We start from the raw sequence: 27,082 nt of genomic DNA on the forward strand, positions 1-27,082 counted from the left end.
CATCAAACAAGCCTCATGCTCGTCGAAATTAGCAAGCCCGGTCTCTGTTGCAACCAGGTTTTCTGAAATTGGTATCGTATAGCTGCTGGGTGAAATCTGAGCTTGAACAGAGACCGGGGATATAGAATAACTGTTCGGTGGTGAATGATACAAGTCCACGGACGTCCTGTCGGGTTGTGTGGCCCAGGGACCCGATGGAAACGAAGCGACAGCGTCACTCGCAATCGAGGACTCTGTCAAGTCTGGCTGCTCTACCGCCAAACAAACATCATATCGTTCTAACGCCCACGGAGTCTCTTCGCCTAGCTCCAGGGAGTACTCCCGAGCAACGTCGGCTGTCTCGTCGACGTATTTATAATCTGCATACTGTCAATTGTGATCCTCAGACTGCTTTGAGACCAATTGCTTACCTTGTGCAATCGGCACCCAGACCTGATCATCGGCAAAATCGGCATCATATCGGGCACTTGAGCCGTGACGAAAGCCGGACGGGACGGCCTGCCAGACACATGAGGAAGCCGATCGCTTGCATCGGGTGCATGTCGGTCTCTTGCCATCGCCTGCTGCTGATCAATACGAGGTCCGAGAATCGGGATTTGCTGCACTACAGTCGAACTTACACTTCACATGCCTGTCTGTCAATATATTAGCGATTGTATCTGGAGATTTTGCAGGCACTTACTGCGGCATTCTTGACTGGTTGGAAAAATTAGTGATTGGTACTGAGTGCTTTAGTGGAGACTCACCAAGGGACTGTTTTTCGCATCGTATGATGTGAAATGGACAAAACTTGAGTGAGAGGGGGGCAATCGTCGGCGAGGCCTCAAATGCGGGGAAACCCGGGGTTACCCCGACTTTCCTTTTTCGACCGACTTGGACTACACCGACTACACTTGTACACTGGTGAATGGCAATGTTAATATCTATACATAAACCTTGGAATGTACTCAGTCACACTAGGATTAGTAGATATTGGATTCTTTGAAGCATTACTATTCATATTTGCATTATCCTTGAATTCTCTATGGCTTGTAGCTACTAGCATTCACCCCAGAGCCCTCGAGAGAGATACGTTTATTTGAATTTCCTTTTTTTCCAAGGTACTCCGTACTTGCAAGCATCTTTACTTCCCCTCCTGGAAATATCCTAGCAAGGCAGGTGGCCCCTACACAAGACCAGGTGCCAAACATATTGAGCTTCCTCGGAAATCAGAAGCCGAAGTAACCGTCGCCGAACCCCTACCGCTTTGGGTGCGATCGACATGAGCTGTACAACCCCGGAATAGCCACGCCGAGAGACGGTGAGCAGCTATAAAGAGCCGCTCCTACCCCGGACAGAGCTCAGACTCCCAATTCCAATCCTCCACATCTCACAATGTCTGAAAAGCTTCAAGTAGCAGTCGCCGGCATTGGCCGCATGGGAATGCGCCATGCCCGACACTTTGCAACACTCACACCCCGCGCCGAGCTGATTGCCGTCTGCTCGCCGGTGCAGGCCGAGCTCGACGCCGCAAAGAAGGAGTTCGGCGTCCGAACATACCTCTCCTTCGAGGACATGCTCGCCAAGGAAAAGACCCTGCAGGCTGTCGTCGTCGCCAGCGCTACCACCGTCCACGCCGAACAGGCTATCAAAGCCATTGAAAAGGGCTACCACGTTCTATGCGAGAAGCCACTCAGCACAAGTCCCGAAGTCGTAAGTCCCTTACATATCCCACATCCAAAATCAACCACAACACCCCAAAGAGGACCGAAATAATTTAAAACTAACACTATAACAGTCCCAAACAGTCGTTGACGCTTACCGCAAATCCATCAAATCCTTCCCCAAGCAAAAAGTCATCTGCGGATTCTCGCGCCGCTTCGACGCCTCGTACCGCGATGCCTTTGCGCGCATGTCAAACGGCGACATTGGCACACCATCCGTCTTCCGCTCTCAGACATGCGACAAGCTCGACCCGAGCGGATTCTTCGTCGCATACGCCGAGTTCTCCGGCGGTATTTTCGTAGACTGTTCTATCCACGACATCGATCTTGCACTGTGGTTCTTCGGCGAGGACAGCAAGGTGAAGAGCGTGACTGCCGTAGGCATCACAGCCGTGCAGCCCGATCTACGAAAACACAATGACCGCGACAATGCAATTGGAATTATTGAATTCTATGTAAGTTGCTTTCTTTTCTGATTGGATTGACTCCATTGGAGCTTGGTCTTGGTCTTGGTCTTGGTCTTGGTCTTGGTCTTGGTCTAGAACAACCTTCGCGTACGGAAAACTGACTTATGATACCAGGGCGGCAAGATTGCACAGCTTTACTGCTCGCGTATGATGGCTGCGGGCCAGATGGATTGTACTGAGGTTTTCGGTACGAATGGACAGATCGCTGTTAACACACAGCCGCAGTCGAACTTAGTGAACTTGTTTGAGTCTACGGGTGTGCGTCGTGAGATCCCGCCTGATTACTATGGACGGTTCCGTGAGGCGTTCGTTACAGAGGCTAATGAGTTCACTGCTGCTTGTTTGGATAACCTTCCTCCGCCTATGTCCTTGGAGGGAGCGGTTAAGGCGGTTCGCATTGGTGCTGCTTTGCAGGAGAGCTTGATCTCTGGGAAGAAGATCGAGTTTGATGAGAGCGGAAAGCGTGTTGAGTCTGCTAGACTATAGATATACCTCTTTTGGTTTGAAAATTGAACGATATAGACTCGCTTATACTTTGATCTGCTCTGGGATGTGATTCTTTAGTTGCGTGTTAGGCCAATCTTTATTGGGAAAGTTTGTTTCTGATCTACAGGGCTAGGCTTAGCTGGGTGAGCACAAGCAATGGCCATTCGTCAGGTATTGGGGGCGGTTGAATTGGCAACATGTCCTTCCAAGGCTCAACCTTGGAGCTTCTCCCTACGGAGTACAGTGTTCAAGTCAAGAAAAAGACGTCTACTGGAAGAATATAAAGCTGGAGCGCTGAATTGACTAACACACGGACAAAAGGCGAACGGCCGAACGTCCCAAAGAGTAAGAAAATAACGAAATGAGCGGGTAATAGGGCACACAGAAAAGCGGCAAGACAAGATATGGCGTAGCAAAAAGTACATCACAAGAAGTAAAAGGTCCCAGGCTGACCTGACCCTCGCAGGATCGTATTATCAATCAATCGGTAAGAAAAAAAACCATTCTTTTTCAGTGCGTGGGCCCATCCAGTGAGAAGATTGCGTTAATGGGATGGCGAAGGGAGTGTGATGGGGTGGACAGTAGTAAAGGAAATATTGAAGGAAAGTCGAGATCAGTTGACCATGAGGGGAGGCAGAAATAAAGGACGAGGCTCGCGGGACATGGACATTAGCGGAGCGAGAAGCCCTTGCGTTTTCCCTTCTCTTCGATGGGACGACCGGTTTCGAGACGGCCCTTCTTTTCTTCGAGTTCGCCACGCTGGCGATCTAGTTGATCCTTCATCTCGCGATGTCTGGCGTAGAGCTCGTCTTCGCTCTGTTTGAGTTTGCTTTCTTTTTCGGCGACCTTCTGTTGGAAGACCATCTTCATCTCGGCTTCCATCTTGGCAAGCTTCTGCTCGTGCAGTGCGCGCTCCTCTTCCTGCTTGACGGCAGGGTTGACCTCCTTGAAGACGCTGGGGTCCTGGGCAACACCCATGAGGGTGAGCTTGTCGGACCGGTAGTTCTCGTACAGGAAGTTGTTGGTGTGCTCCTTGAGCTCCTCCATGTGGGTGCGGATCAGCATCTGGCGCAGCTTGACGAAGTCGCAGTGCTCCTCGTTGTCGACCTCAATGGTACCCCAGGGGTAGCTACGGCCACGGACGCGACGACCGTCGGCAGCAGTCACTTCGGCATTGGCACCAACCACGGCGAAGGGAACCTTGGACATGATCTCATTGTTCTCGGCAATGGTCTCCTCGTCGTCCAGCTCGTAGCGGGGACCCTCGAAGATCTGGATGTCGTGTTGTTGGATATCGGCAAGGATCTAGGAGAGTTAGCATTTGATCTTGGCATTAAGCCTTACAGAGTGAGTCAAAACGTACACGCTGCTTGAAGAGGGTAACCTCCTCGTCAGTCAGGGTATCAGCCTTGGCGATGACGGGAATCAGGTTGACCTTGGTGTGCAGGCGGCGCATCACCTCGATATCCAGGGGCTTCAGGGAGTGACCGGTGGGCTGGATGAAGTAGACACAAGCGTGGATACGGTTGTCGACGATGTTGCTGCGGTTGACCTTGTTCTCAGCCTCGAGGTAGGTGTCGTAACGCTGCTCGATGTTCTCGACAATTGGGCGCCAGGAGTCATCGTTGTTGACAAAGTCGCCGAAACCGGGGGTATCGATCACGCTGAGACGGAGACGAACACCGTTCTCCTCAATATCGGCGCTGGTGGACTGGATCGACACGGTCTTGGGGATAATGTCGGCATTGGGGCCGGTGCGCTCCTTGGGAGGGTACAGAGAGGTGTTGAACAGGGTGTTCACGAGAGTCGACTTTCCGAGTCCGGATTCACCTGATGAATATGAGCTTGATTCGAAATATACCTGTATGGTTTTTCTTCCACATACCAACAACCATCACATTGAAGTTGAAACCCTTGCGGACACTCTTGCGGTGCCACTGGTTGGGCAGGTTGGCGAAACCGACGTAGCCAGTCAGCTTGCGGCGGACGACGTTCTTCATGTCGTTAGCAGCCTGGGCGGCGGCCTTGGGATCGCGCGAAGCGACAGTCTGGTTGATTCCGGAACCCATTGGGTTGCTGCGCTCGACGAATGGCGAATCACTGCTAGGGGTGGGCGAAGAGGACGCGACCGGGGACGCGACTGGCGAAGCCGCAGGAGGTGAAGCTTCAGAATGGATCAGTATCTGGCAGACTCGAAGGGAACGAACGACCTACACATTGTGCTTTATGTCGAGAGGAAACAGAAGTAACTAATTAAAATCCCCTAAAGACGAACGTCAGCTAATCGTCCCAGTGGGGTTCACGATAGGGGGGAAAAGTTTCGTAAGGACAACAGTACCGGAACCAAATAAAGAAAAGGGGAAATGGGAAAACAGGGTATGAAGCGAGAGACCGGAAAAGAAACTCAGACACAACTGAGGAAATCGACAGAAATGAAGAAAAGAGAGGGAGAGAGAAGTTGCTGTTCCTGGGAAAGAAAGGGGGTCGGGGCCCAGCTATTCTGGAGTTGGTTTGGATCGACCCGCAGGAACTCCCGTGATATGCTATGTACTATCCGTTCTATACATTTTGGACTCGTCTATTTGTTCAATCTCTTATTATTTGTTGTTGCATTATAGGGACATTCTAGTTCTGACGGCCTGGTGTGGAATCGACCATTGGCAGACTGCATATCCAGACCAACTTCTGCCCCGTTCCAGTTAGGCCCATTCAAATATTCTGCCATGTCATATGTTGCCTCGTACTGCGTACTCCGTATATGAATATGAGTAGAGTCAGTACGGAGTAACTGCAATATAATCATTTCTCCTGAGATCAGGGGTTAAACGTTGAAAGTCAGAATTATGAGCCAATCACCACTCACGTGAGCTCCCCACATGTAAATAGACTATAGAACATGTACGAAGTACGGAATAATGAGTTACTAAAGACACGGAAGAAGGAAATATAGAGGAAAATACGGAGTAGAGAGAGAGAAAGAAGAGAGAGCGGAATTGGAAAGAGAAAATGAAACCTTGAAAAAAAAGAAAATTGAATATGGATATGAATATTGGACTAGTACATCTATTGAGAAGTCTTGGTCTTCTTCTTGGGACGTTCGTTATCCTCGCCGCCAGAAGCATCGGGCATTTCCTCATCACTGCCACCGCTACTCTCGTGGTCTGAGTCAAATTCTTCTGCCACGTCCGAGTCTGATGATGCATCAAAGTCTTCGTCAACCGAGGACTCATCTTCATCCGCAGATCCGCGGTCCGGGCGGACTTCGTCGTCGCTAGATCCCATGGCGTCGTTGTCAAGTGCCGCGGCAATAAGGCCAGATGCCTAAGATTATTAGTATGATTGAATCTACCAGTCGAACGGGGAAACCATACCTCTTCAGCCATCTCGTTCTTAATACGGATGCTCTTGGCCTTGAAGAAGTCCTCCAGGGACTTTTGCTCCTCACTGCTCTTGTTAGAATGTAATCAAAGGGGCAGAGTCAAAGCACCTACCGGTTGATGTTGCTGAACTGATGTTCGCCCAATCCATTCTTCAATCCAACTGTAATGTCGAATGTGCGGCTAGCGGAAACAGCGCCTCCAACACGCGACATGGTGACCATGGCAATGTTTTCCATCTGGATGTAAGTTGCGGGCTTGGGAACAAACATCAAACTCTTATCCAGGAAGTACAGAAGACCCTCGTTGGCCTTGATAGAACACTTGACACCTTGGTGACCATGGTGGCTGAAATGAGGTTAGCAATTGTTGTTGCAGGATAAATTGCAGATTATCACTTACCTGACAAAGTCCTTGGAAGGCATGATGACCTTCTTTCCAGACAATCCACGGAAAACCTTGGTAACCACTTGGTGGATAGGCTCTTCGTAGTGCGCCTGCAACTTGTCTTTGTACTGGTTCTGCATGAGGTCGCTGTCTCAATGTTAGTGGAATCACATCAATATCAGGTCCACGGAACTCACTCGGTCATATTCAGCTCAAGGCTGATCTCTTCATCCAGCTTCAACTGCATGACGAGGAAAGGATAGCGGGTTTGGCCCTGGCGCAAAGGAGGGTCAAGACCAAGCACAATGAGTGTGTGGGTATCATCGTTCTTGGGCAGAAGGAAGAACTTCTTAATAGCAGAGTATTGAATCTTGTAGTCGTATGTCTTTCCGCGCAAACGGAAGGATGATTCGTACATGTCGATATCGAATCGTCCTCTGGGCGTGAGATGAAGAACATCGAGGAAGGTAGCAAATGTGTCACCGGCAACATCTCCAATCTCAGCCTTGTCCATGAGTGTCTCGTAAAAGAGGTTGGCGGCGTTCTGCTCTTCGACCTCTTCATCATTCTCCTCTTCCTCGCCTTCGGCGCCCTCAGCCTTCTCCTTCTTCACGGCGGTTCCGGGAATGTAGAAACGCATCTCAACCAGCTCATCAGGTCCTGCTGCGGCTTTACGGCCTCGGTTCTTTGTGCTTCCGGCCTTCATGGCGGCATCGCTTGCGTCCCCAGTAGGGAGTGCGAACTCCACCGCGACCTCGTTTCGTCCAGCCAAATTTGTGTTTGCGATTTCAGAGTAGGGAACTTCGAATGCGGGGCGGTTCTGAACATTGAAGGCGAGTTCGGCCTTTGTGAATTCGGTCTTACCCCAGTTCCATCCTCGCAGTGCGTGCTCGCGAGTCTCCACGTTAATGCCGTACCAAATCTTGAACGCTTTGCTCAGGCGCTCGAAATCCTTTCAATATGTCAGTGAACGATCAATGGTCACCAGGCGCTCAAATCCACATACCTCCTGATCAAATCCATCCAGCTGGATGACTCCTGAGTTGCGCGACAAGATCTTAAGCTCAAAACCCTTCGCGGCACGACTCCAGTGTGCTGCGCCAATATTGCTGCTGTCAAGTGTGAAGGTATCGCCTCCGCCCGATGGGCGCCATCCCAATCCACTGTCAGCGAGCTTGCATTTTCCAGGCTGCTTTGAGAGGTCCAGGTAGATGTTGTCAAAGCTCTCCCTGTAGGTGGTCAGTGCCGATCGAGAATTGCAGTGGAGGGGACCTACATGATAGAGGCCAAAGGAGCAAATATCAGTGGAAACTATGAGGTAGCCTGAAGAGATTGGAGACGGAATGATGGTGAGAGATGAGCTGGACCGAGAGCTTTAAGATTTCTGGAGTTCGCGTTGCGGCGCGCGGTAGGGAGGCCACTTTCGCCATAATTGGCTTAGCGTCTGTGCCTGAGGCGCCACACCCAGTCCTCTATCACAGTTGCATCTTGTTCGCTCACTTCTTCTTTCTTTTTTCGTTCGGGCTCTGGTTTATTTCATTTATTTTGGACGGTGTAGACCTGGTGACACTGCTTGGCACTCATGGAGCTCATCTATCAAACTTGGTTGATTTGAGCAGTCACCACGGAATAATATGTGAGGGGAATATGTATCCTAGGCAAGCCTGAGAGCTGCGTTGGCTGGATGTGAACCCATGGACTTCACCACCAAGGTAGGCTCAATCATATAACAAAAATATACAAAAAAGAAAACAGGTAATTTAGAGGATATGAGAAGACATTGGATAATTTTGGAAGGATAAATCTCAAAGTTCTAGACACCTAGGTTGTGGGCTTCCTATACGATGGCCATGAGGAGCTACCACCATTTTGGTGGATAGATGTCCTTATGCAGGACCTCCCGAGGTCGGGAGATGTGTTACTATGCTAGTTATATGTATCAATAGCTTCTTTAGCTTAGGATCAACGAAGCCGAGTATTGGGCTCTAGATAAATAGTGTCATTCAGGATAATTGGTCAAATCCAAAGGCTTGAGCCATGCGACACGGGCTGATATTTTAGCACTTTTGAAACGATGTTGCTTACATCCAAAACTCCCCTGAAGTGGCGATGATCGACTATTTTGAACAACTGAAACCCAGACCCAGGTGGACGGACGATATAGTGTAGATCTTTCGAACCCTGCGGAAGTGTCAGAGTTGAAACAAGCCCTGGAGTACGATTGATCTGTTTGAACCCCATCATTGTGCCCTTGGATGGTGCAAAAGTACAATTGATATACAAGTAGTGGATACATACAAATCCATCTTCAAACAGGTCACTGGTTGTAAGGTGGCGCTGTAAGGGTGCCTACATGCAGAAGCATATACTTGACCCCCAGCCGCAAGTACATATCTTGGAGCAAACACACAACCGACGCAACAAGTGTGGAAGTCGCAGCTCAAATCAATGACCAGGCTCTAATTTATGCACAAATGTAGTACCAAATATAACCATATACAACCACAGCCCCGAGGCCACCTGTAGGCAGGTAGAAGCGATACATTGTGAGACATGTAAAATAACACACTGCCCAGGTGGCGTGGGTGGCACAAGATTTTTGAACGACACCAGCGGAACTAGCGGATATCTTCTTTACTCTTTCTGAATGATGCCCAAGTAGATTTGCAAGAATATAAAAGTCCATAAAAGTCCATGTAGGTATTTTACATACAAAAAAAAAGATGATTCAAAGGTCCCCGGATATCGGGGCAAACCCCCAAATGAAGGATGTAGGCTTCACTATACTTGTAAGCCGTAATATGCTTGTGGGAGTGAGTATGGAGTACTCCGTATGGCGGCCCAGACACAATCCAATGGAGTCCGCAAAGGCCAATCAAACCCTTATGCCATAGACAAGTGCGTGGACACCACGCAAACCGAGAACGGTGGTGGATCACTCCGTTCTATAATTAAGCGAAATAGCGCGGGGCCTTGGATCAGTTCTGCGACAGCTCCACTCTTAGCTCAACGTTGGAAGTTGCAACGTGCGATCGATAGATTACTTTGGATCTACCGATGGGGTGATCGATGTACTTGTATAACTAGTAGAGAGGATGAAGATGAATACTTACATCATGATCAGGGATTGAGTTTCGAAGAGGGCAGTGCTCAGACGGAGTAGTTTAGTGTTATGACGGGCAAATTAGTACTCCGTAGTTACAGTATGTAGTGCCGGCAGATCCTAATTCGACTCGGGTATCGACAGTACCAGTACAGGCAATTCTGTATACCTAGCTATTTACTATATAGAAGAAACTAGAGAGCCACGTCAAGTTTGATACTCGTCCCTTTATAATACTATTATAGGGATTGTTTACTCCGTAAGTCCTAAACCAGTACGGAGAAGGGAGAACGAAGGCATCCATGGTTCCAATGAATCAAAAGGTCCCCACATCTAACGGGAGGCTGGGAATGCGATGGTGTCATTGGTCGTCAATGAGTCGTGCAGTGCATTAGTGTCATCCTTAGTCTGAAGGTCCGTATTTGGGTATTTTTGAAGTTGTTTGGCAATTATTTCGTACAGTTCAGTATTAGCAGAGTGGGTTCATTTCACCTCATTTCGTCAAACCCCCCTGGGTCTTCCCTCTTCACATCCTGTCATTCGTTGCGGAGGCTTCGGTCTCAATCATTCACTCTTTTACATTCCCTTTTTTTAGAGATTTTCATATGCCACATTCTTTACATTCGTTTTTTCAACGCGTTGCGGCCTGACGCCTGCGCCTCCTGATCTCACCCTACCCTACCACTCGCTTCATTGGGGTAAATTTCACTTCTTTTGCCCGTCGTCGCTCCCAGGACAATGAGGTTCTCTTCATTGTTTGGGCCGGCGACTGGCTGGCCCTCGCTTCTGGCTCTTTTCCCGACCATTCACGCCCTGTCATTCGAGGCAGTCTCCGTTCCGGAACTGGATCTGTCATCGCTGGGACGGGTTTCGATCACTGGTGATTTCGACGGTGTTTCCCTCTACCAGTACAAGGGACAATCCGAATCAATTCCCCAAGATGGCACCCAGGCTCTCCTCACCCCGCTACCGAACGGCATCCTCACGAACCTGTCCTCGTCCGACGCGCAAATCCTGGCTATGTGCCCCTTCACCCAAAAAGACGGCACCTTCTCCGGAATCTTTGTCGGTGGTAACTTCACCACTCTCGGTGGCGTGGATTCGCCTGGCGCCGCCCTGTTCAACCCAAACACTAGCAAGGTCACTGCCTTGCCGGGCCTTTCGGGCTCGGTAGCAGCGGTGGTCTGCGACCAAGCAACTAACCGGGTTTACGTCGGAGGAGATTTCACACACGACAACACGACGAACGCCGTTTCCTGGGTGCCCGGTGATGGCTGGACTGACCTGTCGTTCAACGGCCTCAACGGGCCAGTCAACTCGATTTTGAAGGCAGACAACGGCCATATCGTCTTTGGAGGATCATTCGACGCTCTCGGTAACAGCACCAGCTCGTCGAGCAAGCGACAAGTCCTCAACCTTCAAAATGCGACCGTCACCTCCGATGCGGATTCCTCCCTTGACGGCTACTCCGACCCACGTAACATTATCTGTTCAACCAGCGGTGAGGCCGCCAAAGGCTCGACTTACCTTCTACACGATTATGCGCCCGGATTCTGGAGAGCAGACCTTGGTTTCGATTTCTTCCCGACGAAGATTCGTCTCTACAACACCCATATGGATGGACGCGGCACCAAGGACTTTTTGCTTCGAGCTCTTCCCGACAATGGTATCATGAACTTGACTTACACCGATGACTCTGGCAACAAAGTCAGCTGTGACTCGTCTTGCCCTCTTTCCAGCAGCACCACTTCCAAATACCGCGAATTCACCATGGTTAACCCCGTTGGTATGCAGGGTCTCCAGATCGAAATCCTTGATTGGTATGGAAAGGGCGCTGGTTTGAACGGCATTGAAGTTTTCCAGGATCAAATCCTCACATACGCTATTGACCAATACAACGAGCCGACTTGTGCAGGCATTGAATATCCCGCTCAGTCATCGCGCACTGGCGATTGGACCATTGAGTCTGGGTATGTGTCTGCAAAGACTACGAACTCCGACGCCTCGGATACATCTGTCACTTTCCGACCTGACATCAAGAAGTCCGGAAATTACACAATTTTGATGTACACTCCTGGTTGCACTCAGGACAACAGTTGCAGCTCGCGAGGTATCGTCAACGTCACTGCTACTTTGTCAAGTGGCTCCGATTCCGACCAACCCGAACCCAAGTACATCCACCAGACCAACAACGACGACAAGTACGACACTTTCTACACCGGCTACGTGGATGCCAGCAGCGACTCCTTCCGACCCGAGGTCAAGCTGCGGGCACAGGATGGTCAAGGAGATGTCACCATTGTTGCATCCCGTGTTCGTTTCCAGCTTTTGAACAGCACAGGGGGTCTCAATGGACTCTATGATTATGACCCGACTTCCAAGTCTTCCGATACCTCAGACCTCACCAAATCAGACATCAACAAGGCTGGCACTTCGCTTAACCACAATGCTTCGATCTCCAGCATCAAGGAACACGATGGCGTGCTTTATGTGGCAGGTAACTTCTCCGATAGCAAGCTGCATAACATCATGACGATCACAGATGGCAATGCCACAGCTATGTCTGGTGCTGGGTTCAACGCCCCAGTGCTGGCAATGGCTGAGCTCGACGATGTCCTCTATGTTGGCGGTCGCTTTACCGACACGTCGGATGGAGGCGTCGACGGGTTGAGCCGTGTTGCGGCCTACTCTTTCTCATCAAAGAAGTGGTCTTCACTGGGCGCAGGAGTGAACGGTCAGGTCAACTCGATCTGGCCTGTTCAACTGAACGTTTCAACTGCGATCAACGAGACAATCCTTGCTGTGAGCGGTGATTTCGACCAGATCCTTGCTACCAATGGCAACCCCGCGGTCTCAGTGGCTGGCCTTGCCATATGGGTTCCCTCACGCAAGGATTGGATTCAAAATCTCAACGTCACGCAGATGGAGTACGGTGGTCAACTGTCGGCCTTTGCTACCCACAACGATACACTGATTCTGGCTGGTAACATTGCCACCAATGGGGTTACTGCTGGTGGTGCCGTATCACTGCTTGAGTCTGGCGAATCGCTTCTTCCTCTTTCTATGAAGTTCAACCACAAGAACTCCAGCAGCGGCTTGATTGCTGGCGCGTATGACACCGATTCGGACCGCAACCTTACTATCTACGGCGGCCACTTCACTGCCGCTGGTAGCAATGGGTCCTCAATCGAGAACATTGCGATTTTCAACGGCAGCGATGATAGCATCTCAGGACTGCCCACAGGCATCGACAGTAACTCAACATTCGTTACAATGCTTGTATACAACAACACACTTTACGCCGGTGGAAATGTGACCGGAAACATCAGTGATACCTCGCTGGGCGGTCTCGTTGTGTACGATCTGTCCGACAAAGTGTTTGAAGATATCCAGCCATCGTTTGGAGGCGACAACGTCGCTGTCAACTCTATCACCAGACGCCCAGGCTCATCCGACATCTTCTTTGGAGGAAATTTCGACGCTGTCGGCCAATTCCCTTGTCCTTCTGTCTGCTATGTTGATTCCCGCACTAACGACTGGAGTCGACCTGGTCTGACGCTCAGCGGCAACGTTTTGGAACTCCAGTGGGCCAGCCAAAACACGCTGATGGCTATTGGTAACCTCAAGGTTTTGAACAACGAGACTTCCATCGCCACCTACAGCAAGAAGTCCGAAGAATGGTCTACTTTCCCCGGAGCATCCAAATCGGAAATCCCCGGAAATGTGACCGTGTTCACTCCTGCCCGGGAAGATCTGTCTCAGTTCTGGATTGGAGGTACGTCCACCAATGGATCTGCCTTCTTCTTGAACTACGATGGATCCAAGTTCCAGTCCCCCGGAAACCTGTTCTCCGAGGGTACTGTCATCCGTGGCATGGAGATTCTTCCCATCAGCAAGGATCACTCCGCGACTACATTGTTGGACAACTCCCAGACTCTGTTGATTTTGGGATCACTCGTGATTCCGAACTTTGGCAACGCGTCTGCGGCCTTCTACAATGGCACTGACTTGACCCCCTTCATCCTTTCATCGCAAGCCAATGGCGAGTCGGGTAGCATGTCGAAGTTCTTTTCTCAGAAGCAAAACCCTTACACCACGACAAGTGAGTTAACCTGACCCGTCGTCGGTTCTCCCCCGTGGACCTTTACTGACCTTCCTAGCCAAACACCACTCCAACGGTATCGCTGTTCTGGTTGCATTCTGCTGTGCCCTTGGCTGCGTCTTCCTCATCGTGCTGGCCGGAGTTATCCTGAACAAGGTGCAACGTCGTCGCCAGGGCTATGCAGCAGCACCCCAAACCTTTGGCACCGACCGACCCTCCGACATGCAGCGGTTGCCCCCAGAGTATCTCTTCAACTCGCTCGGCCAAACCAACCCTGGTGCTCCCGCACTCTAATGCCCCGTCACCCCCACACTCCCAAAAACACTTGAACCCTTTGATACTCTTCGAAGCTGGAGTTTTTGATTTGTTCTTACCGCAAGTTGTGTTGCTATACCCAGCCTTTAATGTCTTATTTTGTTTGCTATCTGTGTGTCTTGCCATGTCTTCTCTTTTTTTTTTTTGTTCGCGCCGGCCACACCGCGGACTTTTTTCATCTTTTTCTAACTCCGGGTACTACACTTAGTCTCCGGATGTTCCCCTGTGTATAGGCCTCTCTGATCCCATGTATCATATACTTTTCTAGCGATCTGTCACTTGACTGGATGTTGCTAAGGACGTGAGGTAGATAGCCACGCTAGGATCGTGGAACATGACACAATTAATACAATACCCTTTTGCTGATGAAGTGGTTGTTGTTTTTTCTTCTATTTACATGGATTGGAGGGATGGGGCTCAGCCAAGACCCTTTAGATTCAACTAATTATTTGGGAGAAACTCGAAAGAGGACTAGATGATGCTCAAAGACTTAGCTAAATGACCAATTACTGACCTCAAGAACCGAGAAAATGACCTTAACAAGGCATAGACCCAAAGCGCTATACGAAAAAAAGACACGTAATTAGCCAAACACAGCCCTGGAGGCTGTGGCACCTGACCCAGGCACTTTGTGTGGGGGCCCCAGGTCACCTGCTCTCTCCCCGCAAGTCGATCTCCAGGTTTTCAACCCCATCAACTACACTGCTTCGGATGTTGTTACTCCGTCGCATTACCATTTCGGTATGCGATCACGAACTGGCTGGTAAGTTAATACCCTCACTTATCCGCCAAGCGCTGACACCGAGAAGCCTCACGTGTCGGACTCGAAAGCTGAAATGTAGGGACCCTTTGCGATCTCGTGCCCCCCCTAAAAGTCCCCCTCAACTAAACCGTCTGCAGGCGACGAAGAAAAGCCTGAATGTTCGCAGTGTCGCAAGGGTGGACGAGAATGTCGCCCAAGCGAAGGCGTTGTCTTTCGCCACCAACAGAACGCGTCGATGAATCGGAATCTCAACGGATCGCCGGAAGGTCGGGGCAACTTGAATGGCTTTTATTCATATAAGAATACCTTTGATAAGGATAGTGTGTGGCTGGATGTTCCAAAGCATGGTACGGCGCCCTGACGAAGTTGCGATGCGGATGTTTGATCGGAGGCTTATCTTCTCTGTAGTGATATTCGTCGACAACTCCGATCCGTACGCGGAAGATCTGGAAGCGTCATTAGCAGAGCCGGGAAAAGCGGCACTGGCGACATCTCCAAGCCAACGATGGGGTAGCAGTGGCTCGCGAACGAGCGACGCCGAAACACAACGACTGGACGCCTTGTCAGCAGTCGCAACACACGATCGATTTCCTTATTCCCCCATGGACCATTCACTTTCCGATAGTACTTCATACCCCTCTCCGAACCAACGCCGAAGCGCGATACCCCCGACCTCCCCCTCCATGTCGCTGTCGTCCACCAGCAACAATACCAATATTAATTTCCTCCTCAACCCTTCCCATTCGATGTCTCCCCCATCGACCCCAGCATCCAGCTCTCTGACCGAACCACCGCACTCCCTACAAGACCGGCCGTATCGAAGAGAAGTATGAGTCAGATGAGTATAAGCCATATGCCAGACGACAATGCCGAGACAGATTTCGAGACCGCGTTCTTCCTCCGACACTATTCCGAAGGACCAGGACTGTGGTATGACCCCATAGCCTCGATGGAAATAGACCAGGTGTGTTGATCAAAATTGCAGGATGGATCTCTTCGACCTAGGCACATATTTCGCATCATACGTCCCCGTTCGAGCCCGGTCAAACCCACTTTTGAAATTCGCAGCTTGCGCATATGCCGCGAAGCAGCTAGGGCGAGTGAAAGGCGCCAAGGCACCGATGGGCGGCGTATGCACGCAGCAAGCGGCCATGGAACTGTGGCCTGACACAGATCCCGATTTCGCCTGGTACGGAGCCAAGTATTATGAGAAGGCAATTCAGATTCTGATGAGAGAGCTGCAACCGAATGCCGAGGGTCCGCCTCCTTTGAGTACACCGGAGGCGTTTGGTCAGTGGCAGGCTTCCGAACTCTCTGGGGATACCAATAATCCACGTAAGCGTCGACGGCGGGTGTCGGACAGCCAACTTTCGCATGGGGTTCATTCGGATGAGGTTTTGGCGGCAACGGCTATCTTGTCTGTGTATGAGTTCCTCGATGCAGCTGGGCCCGCGTGGAATCGTCATTTGAGTGGGGTTAAGTCGCTTCTCGATGTTGCTGAAGTGGGTATGATGCCTCTTGAGCAGCGTCCTTCTCCTGGAGAGAACTCGTATCAGGCTTCCACGCCGAAGAAGTCGAGTCTTTCAAAAGCCCGGAGGGCTACGTTTTGGAACTTTGCAAGACAGGATTATCTGGCTGCATGTAAGTATCTTAGGACCATTATACCATTCTTTGAGACAATGCTGATAGAACAGTCATCAACGAATGCCACACAAGGCTAAACACGGACGACACGGTCCTTTGGACCGAAGCTGGACTGTTGCTTGATAATGCTGGGTTTATCCGACCCAGCAACACAGGCGCCGCTGGATACCCCGAGGGCGAAGGGATCATGAAAGAAGACCTCATTAGTAACGGGCTGGTGTGGATCATGTCCAAGATAGTCAACTTCATAAGCTCGGGAGACAACATGCATCTAACCGACAACCGGCCCATGCCCGGTCCACTCGGTGTGACACAGCAAACACTCCTAGAGCGGTGGTATAGACTCAAATCCGAGCTCGACGCATGGTACAGCGGCGTCCCAGAGACATTCCGACCCTGTGCACGGATGGATTCATCCAAGCTGACACACCACCGACCAGCCAACGAAAACGAAGACATCTCCACCCTGCAGGAGATCTGGTTCAGCCTCTCAATGTGCGCATCGACCATGCAGCACTACCACATGGCACGTATCTTACTGCTGATTAACAAACCTCACGAATCGACCAGTCGAAGGAGCACAATCACACTCCGACTGCAGTCTTACCGGTCCATCGAGGCCGACATCGCATTCCACAGTCGAGAAATTGTAGGCATCGGGCTCTCCCGCCCGGACGGAAGTGTCAGGATCAACTCTCTGCAGCCGCTCTTTGTCGCCGGGCAGTGTCTGACTGATTCCCGGGAGCGCAGGACAACAGTCCGCTTGCTTCGGAGTATCGAGTCAGACCTCGGCTGGGCGACAGAGTACCGCGTGCAACAGCTGATGAAAGAATGGGGATGGGACGAGGGTACGACCCGATCGCCCAAGGCAGGTGCTTGAGGCGGGTGGTTTTGACCTGCGAGAGCAGGCTTGGGAACAGGAACAGGAACCACAACATCCATGTCACCTACGCTGTATTGCAAGATTGGGTGAATCTGCGCAGAGAGGCACATTGTCCCCGATGGGATTTGGCCCCGCATTTGATACCCGATGAGACTCTTTTGGTGGGGTAGGCATTGTGTGCAGGACAGCTCTCGGAGCTGCACCACTGCGCGCCCATTCGCACATATTTTCTCGGTGCTTGGGTCACATGCCAGGCAACAGAGAAGCCCAATGTCTTGGTATGAAAGGCCGAGACCAAGGACGCCTGGCAGTGAGATGAATAATGAATGTTCATGACACCGTATTGTATGTAGCATGTACAGTATAGCAGAGATACAGCATCAAGATTTTTGGGGGAAGAAAGACCCTCGGGAGCAACAAGGTAGCAAGAGAGCAAGAAGTAGTAAAGTAATAAAGTAGTAGAGTAGCAGAGTAGCAGAGTAGCAAGTTAGCAGAGTCTGCTAATTCCAGGCACATGGCTCGCTTCAGTTGCCTGCATCAGTGGAAGCAACCTTAGATTCTTTTAATTCAGGGCTGAACCGTGAATAACCGGAAACTAAGGAATTAGAGAATTGGCATTGACAAGAATTTGAGAAAAGAAAACCACAGAGCTCAATGTAGTACTCCGTACATCTCTGCCCAAATGCATTTCTCCCTCAGGTTCCAACAGGAACAGTTTCCCTAAAACCTCAAAACCTCATTCTCTTCACTCCCCCCGCCCCCCACATTTTCCCAATGATTGCAACAAAAACCCGCAAGGTTGCAGGTTTGCCGTGCATGTTGTCACCGAATCTCCACATCCCCACTGATTTACATATCCCGGGGGGCAAGTTATCCGAACGTTGATCAACGACCGAGAATATTTCGGGATACTAATATCGGACATGCCGGGTCTGATTCGACGACCATAAGTAAGGGTAAGATCCGAGAAGAAAGTATCGCGATGCATCTGCATGCGACCTGCAAGAGAGCTATTTAACCTGGCACGAACTCCTACCTGTTTACTGTGCTCCGTGCTCTGCGCACTGTACTCTGCACTCTGTACTCGGTAGTATGCTCTCACTAAGACATCATACCCGTGGACCCAGACGTCACACACGACTCCTTGATTTGAAGTGATTGAACCAGGCCGATCAACCTGATGCGGCTTCACGCAGACCATATAGCTGCCAATCATGAGTCGGTGCGCCATCTTTGGTGTGAGACCACGTGCGGATGTGAGGTCGGACCCTGTTTCGCCGAGATGGCTTTTTACTTCCCCCTAAATCAGCATGTTACGATGAAAAATGTGACACGGTACGCCATCGCATGTCCTTCACCAACAGGACTGAAGGGACCTGAAGCCCGGGGTGGGATAGAGGAACGTAGCACGTTTTGCTGGAGTTCGCCCCCTGGGGTCAATCTGACGCCGTTGTTCGCACTGTCATGAATTTTGCAAAGAAGCCCGAATCCCAATCTGCGAATATGTATGTGGCGAGCTGCATCAGCACCACGAGAGATTAACGGACACTTTAGAATCAAGCCAATGTTGCTATGCTCCTGGCATAGAGGTACCACCTCTCGAGATCTCAATCTGAACGGTCTTATCGGCCCCAGCGCCCTCAGCACGGCCTCAGCACAGTCTAATCACGGTGGTACTTTCATTGGGTTCACCGGCGCTTACCCGTCCATGCCACGTTACCCCGTAAGACGATCATGTTTGGCGCACACGACTGGTATCACGAATAATGACGAGCCGATGATATTCCGAGGACGTGCAGAGAAACAAGCCAAGGCGTGTGTTCGAGCCGACAATACGGAGTACTGATGCCCCGATACGGAAGGGCTGTGCATGATCTCCGTGGGGACCTGGAACGCAGAGCCAGTAGCATGTTCGTGTCACCAAGAACGCACATAGATGTGTGATGAAGAGGAAGGGGCGCGAAGGGGACTATTGGTCCGGGCTGGCCGCTGGGTGAGAGCGTTGGGGTAATAGAGTTGTGCAGCTCAACAGCGCGACGAGCGAACACAAGACGAGTGCTGAGCTGCATACAATTGCAGACTGGCCTCTCCGTACTCCACGGCGTCAAGTGGGATGATCTCCGCGATTATGCAAGAAAGATTGACATGTCCAATAAGCCAGGATGCGAAGTCGTGCACCGGGCACCGTGCTTCGTGCTTCGTGCTCCATACGGAGTACATTGCATGGTATCAGAGAGGTGGGTTTGACAGATGAGCTATCAACAAAAAGACCCATGATGACCTCAGTCGACCGTCGCAGACCGACCTATCGCACTCGACTCGGTCTGTTCGCCGTAGTGCTGAATCATGACAGATCGCACACACAAAGAAACATCCAATTGGCTTTCGGGATAACGAATGTTAAAGGCGATCACAGTCGGAGCTGAGTGCGGGCGGATGATTGGGCGGATTGACGCGGGGGCACTCGGGAGAGAAAACTGACACTGACCACTCCGCAGGGGATTTGCAGGATTTGCAGAGAGGCGAGCGACCAGACAAATAGAGCTGGGCGAATCATCAGTCAGTCAGTACTTGGCAGGGGCGAGATGTTTTTGAAAGGCTGAGATCTGTCAGCTGTCAGGGAATTCTCCGATGTCTAGACTTTTGGATTGTATTGGAATTCATTCAATACACCGCACTGTACTAAAATCGGATAAAACGGGGACATTCAAAACAATCAGAAGAGAGCTAGCCGATTTAATTTAACATGGACATGGACATTGTTGGATCTGGGCCCGGAAAAGGCACTAAAGGCACTAACTACGACTAAAAATGCTAGCCCGAAGCGAAGAAGGCTGAGTACGGAGGGCTTACGGAGTAGTATTTGGTGGGTATTTGATATTTAGCGTTGAGCCCTGTATTATATTCCACAGGGAAGATTTAGTGCTGATTCCAAGGTCATTGTTAGTGATGGTACTCCGTAGGTCCTCCGTGTGCGTGTAGGTAGTACTCCGTGATAACACAGTAGTGAGTACCGACTATTCCTAGATACCAAATCTGAGTCCCCAGGGGCTCAAGGTAGTATCTCCTACTACGTTCCACGAGATCGGGATTGGGAATATAGAAGCGATGGTGGTACGAGTCCTCCGGCCCAAGGTTCTCAGGTCGATCTCTTACTGAGGCGGGCGAAGATCCCCCCTGTTCGCGTATTTTATCTTTTTATCTTGTATTGGCCAAGACAAGGACCGTGAGCCAATCCCACTGTGGCTGCCATGCCCTCGTGTGCGTGGGGCGAAATGAGCCTTTCACAGTTAGAACTGCCTGGTTCTGGACGGGATTGGCATTGGGACCTGCAGCGATGCTCGACTCGTACAAGTACATTGTATAATCCCCCCCCGTTCGTTTTTAACCCATTCACTTCAATTCCTTTGCGCGACCTCTCGCGCTGGCGCGTTAGTCTTGATATGCTGGTGTGCTGCTCGTCATCATGGTGCACGCCCTAACTGGACACTGCCCGTCGCCTTTCCTTCAAGAGACTCTTTTCCCTACCGTCGGCGGATTTATCGATGGACGCTATTGTGAGAAAGTGACGCTGGGCAACAGCACTTACTCGTGCTGCTTGCCTTGCCCTCTCGCCGAATGGCGGTACGATACTGGTTAGTTGAAAGGCTTCTACGAGTCAATGCAAATTTCCATTGTCAATGCCAATGCCTAACGTGTGCGCAAATTAGACCTGCATTCTAAAATCGACGTGGCCAGCTGGATCAGTGTCGCTATTCTCCCTCTTTGTATCTTTTTGCTAGTTTCGTACGCCGTGTTGCCTGTGAAATGGACTCACAGACATTACTTGAGTATATGCTTCACAATTGGTATCTGTTGCATGGAGGTAAGTCTGAAGACCCAATGGCCGGACCCTGATCCCTAACAGCATTCAGCTTGCCTTCATTATCCCACTGGGTGCCAAACCAGAACAGTGCCACAACGCCATCACCCCTAATGACATGCATTCCGATCTCTCGTGCGCCTTCTCCGGCTCATTTCTACTCTTCGGTGGCTGGATGGTCGTGATATGGAGTTTCATTCGGACCATCGCATTCCACCTCCAAGTCTGCTGGGAGGTCGTCCTGGGCCCCAAATTCATGTGGTTGGCTTTTGTCTGCGGCTTCGGCATTCCTGCAATTGGCCTGACCGTGATGCTCGTACTTACGGGCGTCTCCTTCAGATTCGGTGAAATCTGTCACATCAACGTGACCAACGCCCTTTACGACTACTGGATTCCTATCATGATCTTCGCCGCGGCAGCTCTCTTCCTCCAGGTATCAACCATGATCTACTGCACCCACATATACGTCCGCTCTCTCTTCGACAAATCTGCCTCCACGACAGGCAGCTCTGGTCTTCCTTCATACACAGCTAGCGTTCGGACAGTGACAGCCCGACAAGCCTACCGACGAGTCCGCCGCGTCCTCCAACTTCAATGGCGAGGCGTGGCCCTCGTCTCAATCATCATCGCCAACGTCATCTTCTTCGCAGTCGTCTTCATCGAGCTCGACAACGCAGTCGCCCCAACCGCAGACAACGTCGAACAAGCAACACCTTGGCTCCTATGCCTCGCCACCACCGGCGGCGACACCGAAGGCTGTCGCCAATACGCAGCAGCCATCGGCCCCAACGAAGCTACCCTCCTCGCAGTAGTAATCCTCCTATCTCTAGTCGGCTTCTGGAACTTCATTCTCTTTGCTCGCCCCTCGATGTTCGCGGGGTGGATGGATCTATTCGGCCGCGGCGTCCGACGCCGCAATGAATTCGTTTCCGCCGACGCGAATAACCGCTTCGTCGATAACAAGGGCTTCGAAATGCTGACCTCCACGGTCAAATCACCAGATGCTTACATGCGGTCGCCAAGCCCCGAGCAAATGGCCCAGGATCGCAGCGGCTTCACTAGTTCCAGTCCGACATTCGACCGTAAGGTTCATCTCGGCCAAGACGCCCGATATACTCGTCCCTCTATGAGCTTCTCGGGGCCTAGGCCGCCTAGCTCGACTCAGGGTACGCGCGAATGGGACCCTTCATCTACATTTGCTCCGGCTTACGAGCGAGAACGAGATTAATGTTTTATTTTATTTTATTATGTTATTTTCGCAATACGTTATGTTTACACTAGGTATTATTATTATTACCACCAAAAATTTCCCCGGTTTTTCTCAATCTTCAATTGGTCTTTCCTTTTAACCTTTTCCATGTCTCAAGGATCTACAAAGGATACCTATACATGCAGTAGGAGAAAAAGGACTCAAGGATCTACATGTACCGGTCTATGGGTATTCCCAATGCCGTGATGCGAAATATGTCTCACCATCCCAGGCAACCTTGGAAGTACTCGTGCAAATCCACGCGTGACTTTGCGTACTTGTCGACAAGAATGGATCCGTTTCATAATGTGGCCCAGACTCCCTATCCACAGTGTTCTAAATTGATCCAACTCCACATGGAATTACAATAAGTGCTACTACATTTAGTTACGGAGTCGTTAACAGTCTTCTGTAGATTAAACGATAGAAACCGAGTCCAAGCTCCCAACGTAATCCAACCCCATCCCACGACCACTGGTTTTAATTTAGATCTCAAATCGCCCATCGAGAACGGTCTCCATCTCAATCTAAATTGCAATGTGGATTATATCGGATCCCCGCATCGGTCTGCCCGTGAGCGCTCGTACCGTACTTCGTACGAGCACCTGAGTAGTTACTTGAACAAGTCAAATGACTATGATGCCTGATATTCCCCACCGGACCAACCTTGACACTCCCTGTGGATCTGTCGCATCGCATCGCTATCACTTACAAAGATACCATGCACCGTCAAATCCCTACATTCTTACGGAGTACATTTTCGACACACCGGATCCGGGATAGGCAACAGAGTGTTTTACAATGGACAGGCATTGTAGTTCTGCCCACATGGATGCGATGCACGAGGGAATGATCTAGAATGGGTATATCCGGAAGGCAAAACGGGATTGGCGAAATTGGACCAGTGAGAGAGTCCCTTGGAAGGTTATAGTTCTGATTATGGTTATGGTATTATTACCAAGCTTGGGAAGACTGGCAGTCTGAAACGCAACTTGAAAAGACCAGCCCAAAGACGGTAAAACCGCCGTTCCTGCGTTGAGTGGAGTCCCGTCCATGTGGGGCTGTATAGTATTTTACTTTATGTATCGTACTGTATATGCCCAGCCCTGGAGGTGTATTCGGCCTTCTCTTCTGTCTATTTACTTATCTGGGTTTAAGTAGTATCGCACTAGGAGGATTATGTGAGATAGATCTTGGCTCTTTTATCCCAAGGCTTGAATTAGGCTCATTCCGTAGTAGTCGATACTATATGATTGAGTCTATTAGATTGGATTCACAACGGCAGAGGGAATGCGGTAGCGAGCAATACAGTAGCCGATGCTCCCACGGAATACAGAGTAGCGGGCTGTCCCACGGTTCAACCTTCTCCGCATCCTAATTTCGGTTACAAACTTCCGTTCGAACACGATCCGTGTTCTAGTGCTAGTGATCGTCTACAAGTTACCAAACCCAAGGAAACTCAATGCCTACGCAGACCGACAATTAACCGTATCCTGGGACTCCTCGATACCGGTATCAGACTGACAGGCTCGACATGCTAAATGAGCGTTAGCGGGCATGTGTGGCACCCAATCGCTCAATTCTATATTGTAGCATCGCCCCAAACACGCACTGAAATTCAGTCTACATGGGGTCGAAGAGGGCTCGGCACTTGGTTTGCGGGGGGCTCGAGAGTGAGGCATTTACGGCATTGACACTTAAGTCCGGGGTTCGGCATGTGGTTCACTGTCGTGTGTCGTGTGTCTGGTGGATTCGTTGACTATTATCTGGGGTTAAAGTTCCTGGGAATCGTAGTTAGGGTTGCATGCGTTGTCGCGAACGGGCGTTTGTGGGGGAGATTGAGGGTCTGGTCTGCATGTGTGTACAGTACGGAGTAGTATTGAACTCAGATTCAACGCTAGCATGCAGCCTCATCGTGCACCGAGGTACGAGTCTTCATGTGATCTTGGTATCGTGGGTATCCAAGGTTGAAGTTGTAGATCTCTCTAAAGTTCATCGTATCATGTACTCCGTATCAAAACGCTAAATCCTGCGAGTCGGGAAGGAAGCGGAGTAGTGATACACAGAATGCTTGGTTGAAGGCCATGCTGATCGTTCTTTCTAAGCTTTTGCACTCGATTCAGGAAGGTTTCATGGTTTCCCACGTGATATCATCATTCAACTGGTAGCTACTACTGGTAAGTTCCAAGGTTATCCAAGTGTCAACCCACTGAGCCAATGGATCGGACAATGTTATCACGCAAGAAATTACACAACAGCAACAGTTCACAGCCATCACCGCCACTACCACTACCACCAACCAACAGTCCTTGACAAATCTGCCCTACTTACAAGCCCCCAGCAGCACAAATCTCCTTCGCCTCAGAGAGACGCTCCGCATACCGCGAAGGATACGCCGAGCCCTGCACCTTCTGACACAGCTTGCCAACCTCCATAGACTTCCAGCCACTGATGCCCTTCATCTTAGCAAAGAATTGGCCCGCTGACTTTCCAGCATCCATATCAGCCGCAATGTCGGGATAGTACACAGCGCGCTGTTGGAAGATGCCCACGCTGTCGTAATCCGAGCCCACCTTGTCATGCGGGTACTTGAGAGACGCAGGCACCTTCTTGTTAGCGTAAATGTAAATGCTGGACTGCAGAGTGTCAGTTCAAGATCCAAATCTCAATTGCAGATACCACTGCTCATTCATGGTGTTTGTTGCTTACCTCGACAAGCGCCGTTGCAATGCCTGCAAGACAGCCCTGGCGCCCTAGATCCAGATCCTTCGCCTCCTTGATGATGGCCTTTGCGTGCTTGGACTGCGTAGAGGTCAAACCAGGAAGACTTCCACCGCTACCGCTACCGCTGCCGCTGCCATCACACTTCTTGGTGACGTAGCTGGAGCTGCCGGTCTTGATGTAGTAGTCGGCGACATAGCAACCGTCGGCTGTCTTGTCCCAGATGTTGTCGCCTTTAACGTCTGTTCCAGCAGCCTGACAGGAAATGGCAACGTCGGCTCCCTTCTTGTAGCTCTTGACTACAGAGTAGGAGGTTCCGGGACCAGAGCGACAGTTCACCTCATCACCGGTGATGGGGTATCCATTGACTATCGGTGCAATGGCTGCGAAAGTCAGAGCCAGAAGAGGAGTGAAGATCATTTTGAAGAGATGATTGCGGTTGATGCGTTGTGTAGTGAGATTGTGAAGTTGTAGTTTGCAGCTTGGTTGATGCTTGCGATGGTATGAGCGGATGGTGTCGAGTTCTGTGGACTGTCTGGGGGTTTTATATTCCAAACAGCCGCATAGATTCAGAGATCCGTTCGTTGGAATTCATTTTTGGACCCCAAGATTTCTCGCATGGGAGGGTGTAGCACGCAGCGAGATCATCGCTTCGTATTCGTGGATTTAGTCTGTGAGGCTCGTATCCTGCTGAAGCTGTAGAGAAATCCAGGGGTGAGTCTATTTTCAAATGAACAATCTCGTATTTACGATGATCCCAAACTTTGTGTTGTGCAGGGCTTCGACAGTGTTAAGCTTAATCGAAACATCGGTCCATCTTGGCACTCGTGTTCCTGAAGCCTCTTCTGTCAGGGCAGTAGATGGGCCTAAAAATAGCAGAAAAATCCACAGATTAGCTTAGATTTATGCAGATCATCCGTGTTCAGATCGGGGAATAATGCTGATTCGAAGAGAAAGTTCCTAGTAGATTTAGTGCATGCTACATCGTAAAGGCTGTGGGTTGCCGAGGGTTGGAAGCGACGTCTAGTTGCAAACCACCATCTAATTGGCGATATCTTCCGCGTTCCATAGTGCTATTTTTGACAATATGGCGGGGGTTAATTGGCGTGGGTTGAGCCTCTAGCTCGCAAGCATGATATTTGTCTTCTTGGCGACGGGAAGTCGTAGCCTCGGCCCTCCGGGGCTGTAGAGTGCATGATTCGCCTATAGTCCACAAGTTCCCTATTGCAAACCAAGATCAATGGGATGGATTCTTGTGCCAGACTGGTTTTCCTATCGAGACAAAAATGCCACCAGTCGATCCGTGGACTGGTGATGAGGATCATCACAAGGAGCACGGAGTAATTTCCATACCAGAGCCGATCCGAGGGAGACCATCGCGCGAATGAGCTCCAAGGCAATTTCAGGCACGCGCTTTCAAATTTGTTCTTCGAGGCTCATTCCAGCTGTCTGTGATAAGTTGGTTGGTCCCAACTACTCGCATACACCGGTAAGCCATGACAGCCCTGGAGGTTCTCGTTTTCTGCTTTGTCATATTTGACAGCTTCCAAGGTCAATGCCGGATCAAGGCTATATATGATGTGCTTCAGCAAGGGCCTTTAATCCTTGGTGTGACATCTCAATGCCTCGCTTTGCATCCGAGCCGATCTTGGGGCTTGCACAACCATGGACGACTAGGTGAGTATTCACACTTGAAGGCTGGGTTGAAAACAACCGAGTGTCTTTGTGCCATGCTGACCCAATTTGCTCAGATGTCAAGCTCAGCCCATCGTTGACACTCGAACAGTTGGGGAGTGCTGCAGGGGTATGCAGAAGACCGAACCCTAGTGTTGGAACTAGAAGTACTTAAGCGGGTCAATCACACCGACTTCCGAGGTTCACCACGGAACTCATCGACGGGGTAAGAATTCCAGATCGAGTCAGTAAATCCAAAGCTAGAATATGTGGGAACAGTAAACCCAAGCGAACCTTGGAAGTTATACGAAGTATAATGAGGAAACCCGAAAGTTGCATCATCGAC

General features: G+C 50.5%; 7 protein-coding genes across 7 annotated transcripts; 4 read left to right on the forward strand and 3 right to left on the reverse strand.

The window, feature by feature from the left end:
• Positions 1-1,374: 1,374 nt before the first annotated feature.
• On the forward strand, positions 1,375-2,656 carry N7506_011634 (uncharacterized protein; the record flags this gene model as incomplete). The annotated part of the gene is made up of 3 exons (XM_056960925.1): positions 1,375-1,692; positions 1,778-2,158; positions 2,285-2,656. The coding sequence occupies 3 exons, from the start codon at positions 1,375-1,377 to the stop codon at positions 2,654-2,656; spliced, it is 1,071 nt and encodes a 356-aa protein (XP_056805459.1).
• Positions 2,657-3,325: 669 nt separating this feature from the next.
• On the reverse strand, positions 3,326-4,874 carry aspB (septin AspB; the record flags this gene model as incomplete). The annotated part of the gene is made up of 4 exons (XM_056960926.1): positions 3,326-3,961; positions 4,020-4,486; positions 4,542-4,820; positions 4,871-4,874. The coding sequence occupies 4 exons, from the start codon at positions 4,872-4,874 to the stop codon at positions 3,326-3,328; spliced, it is 1,386 nt and encodes a 461-aa protein (XP_056805460.1).
• An 845-nt stretch (positions 4,875-5,719) lies between these two features.
• On the reverse strand, positions 5,720-7,850 carry N7506_011636 (FACT complex subunit POB3; the record flags this gene model as incomplete). Its single annotated transcript, XM_056960927.1, has 8 exons — positions 5,720-5,977; positions 6,028-6,100; positions 6,148-6,381; positions 6,436-6,567; positions 6,618-7,372; positions 7,427-7,649; positions 7,697-7,731; positions 7,788-7,850. 8 exons carry the CDS (start codon positions 7,848-7,850, stop codon positions 5,720-5,722), a joined length of 1,773 nt encoding a protein of 590 aa, XP_056805461.1.
• A 2,411-nt stretch (positions 7,851-10,261) lies between these two features.
• On the forward strand, positions 10,262-13,919 carry N7506_011637 (uncharacterized protein; the record flags this gene model as incomplete). Its single annotated transcript, XM_056960928.1, has 2 exons — positions 10,262-13,625; positions 13,684-13,919. 2 exons carry the CDS (start codon positions 10,262-10,264, stop codon positions 13,917-13,919), a joined length of 3,600 nt encoding a protein of 1,199 aa, XP_056805462.1.
• A 1,019-nt stretch (positions 13,920-14,938) lies between these two features.
• N7506_011638 (uncharacterized protein) lies at positions 14,939-17,227 on the forward strand (the record flags this gene model as incomplete). Its single annotated transcript, XM_056960929.1, has 5 exons — positions 14,939-15,050; positions 15,112-15,530; positions 15,578-15,633; positions 15,689-16,344; positions 16,398-17,227. The coding sequence occupies 5 exons, from the start codon at positions 14,939-14,941 to the stop codon at positions 17,225-17,227; spliced, it is 2,073 nt and encodes a 690-aa protein (XP_056805463.1).
• Positions 17,228-20,696: 3,469 nt separating this feature from the next.
• gprM lies at positions 20,697-22,320 on the forward strand (the record flags this gene model as incomplete). The annotated part of the gene is made up of 3 exons (XM_056960930.1): positions 20,697-20,865; positions 20,941-21,095; positions 21,145-22,320. The coding sequence occupies 3 exons, from the start codon at positions 20,697-20,699 to the stop codon at positions 22,318-22,320; spliced, it is 1,500 nt and encodes a 499-aa protein (XP_056805464.1).
• A 2,348-nt stretch (positions 22,321-24,668) lies between these two features.
• On the reverse strand, positions 24,669-25,482 carry N7506_011640 (uncharacterized protein; the record flags this gene model as incomplete). Its single annotated transcript, XM_056960931.1, has 2 exons — positions 24,669-24,977; positions 25,051-25,482. The coding sequence occupies 2 exons, from the start codon at positions 25,480-25,482 to the stop codon at positions 24,669-24,671; spliced, it is 741 nt and encodes a 246-aa protein (XP_056805465.1).
• Between the last annotated feature and the right edge of the window lie 1,600 nt (positions 25,483-27,082).

The sequence above is a fragment of the Penicillium brevicompactum genome, assembly GCF_028827555.1.
Source record: "Penicillium brevicompactum strain IBT 35665 chromosome Unknown utg000009l_segment0_segment0, whole genome shotgun sequence".
NCBI lineage: Eukaryota > Fungi > Ascomycota > Eurotiomycetes > Eurotiales > Aspergillaceae > Penicillium > Penicillium brevicompactum.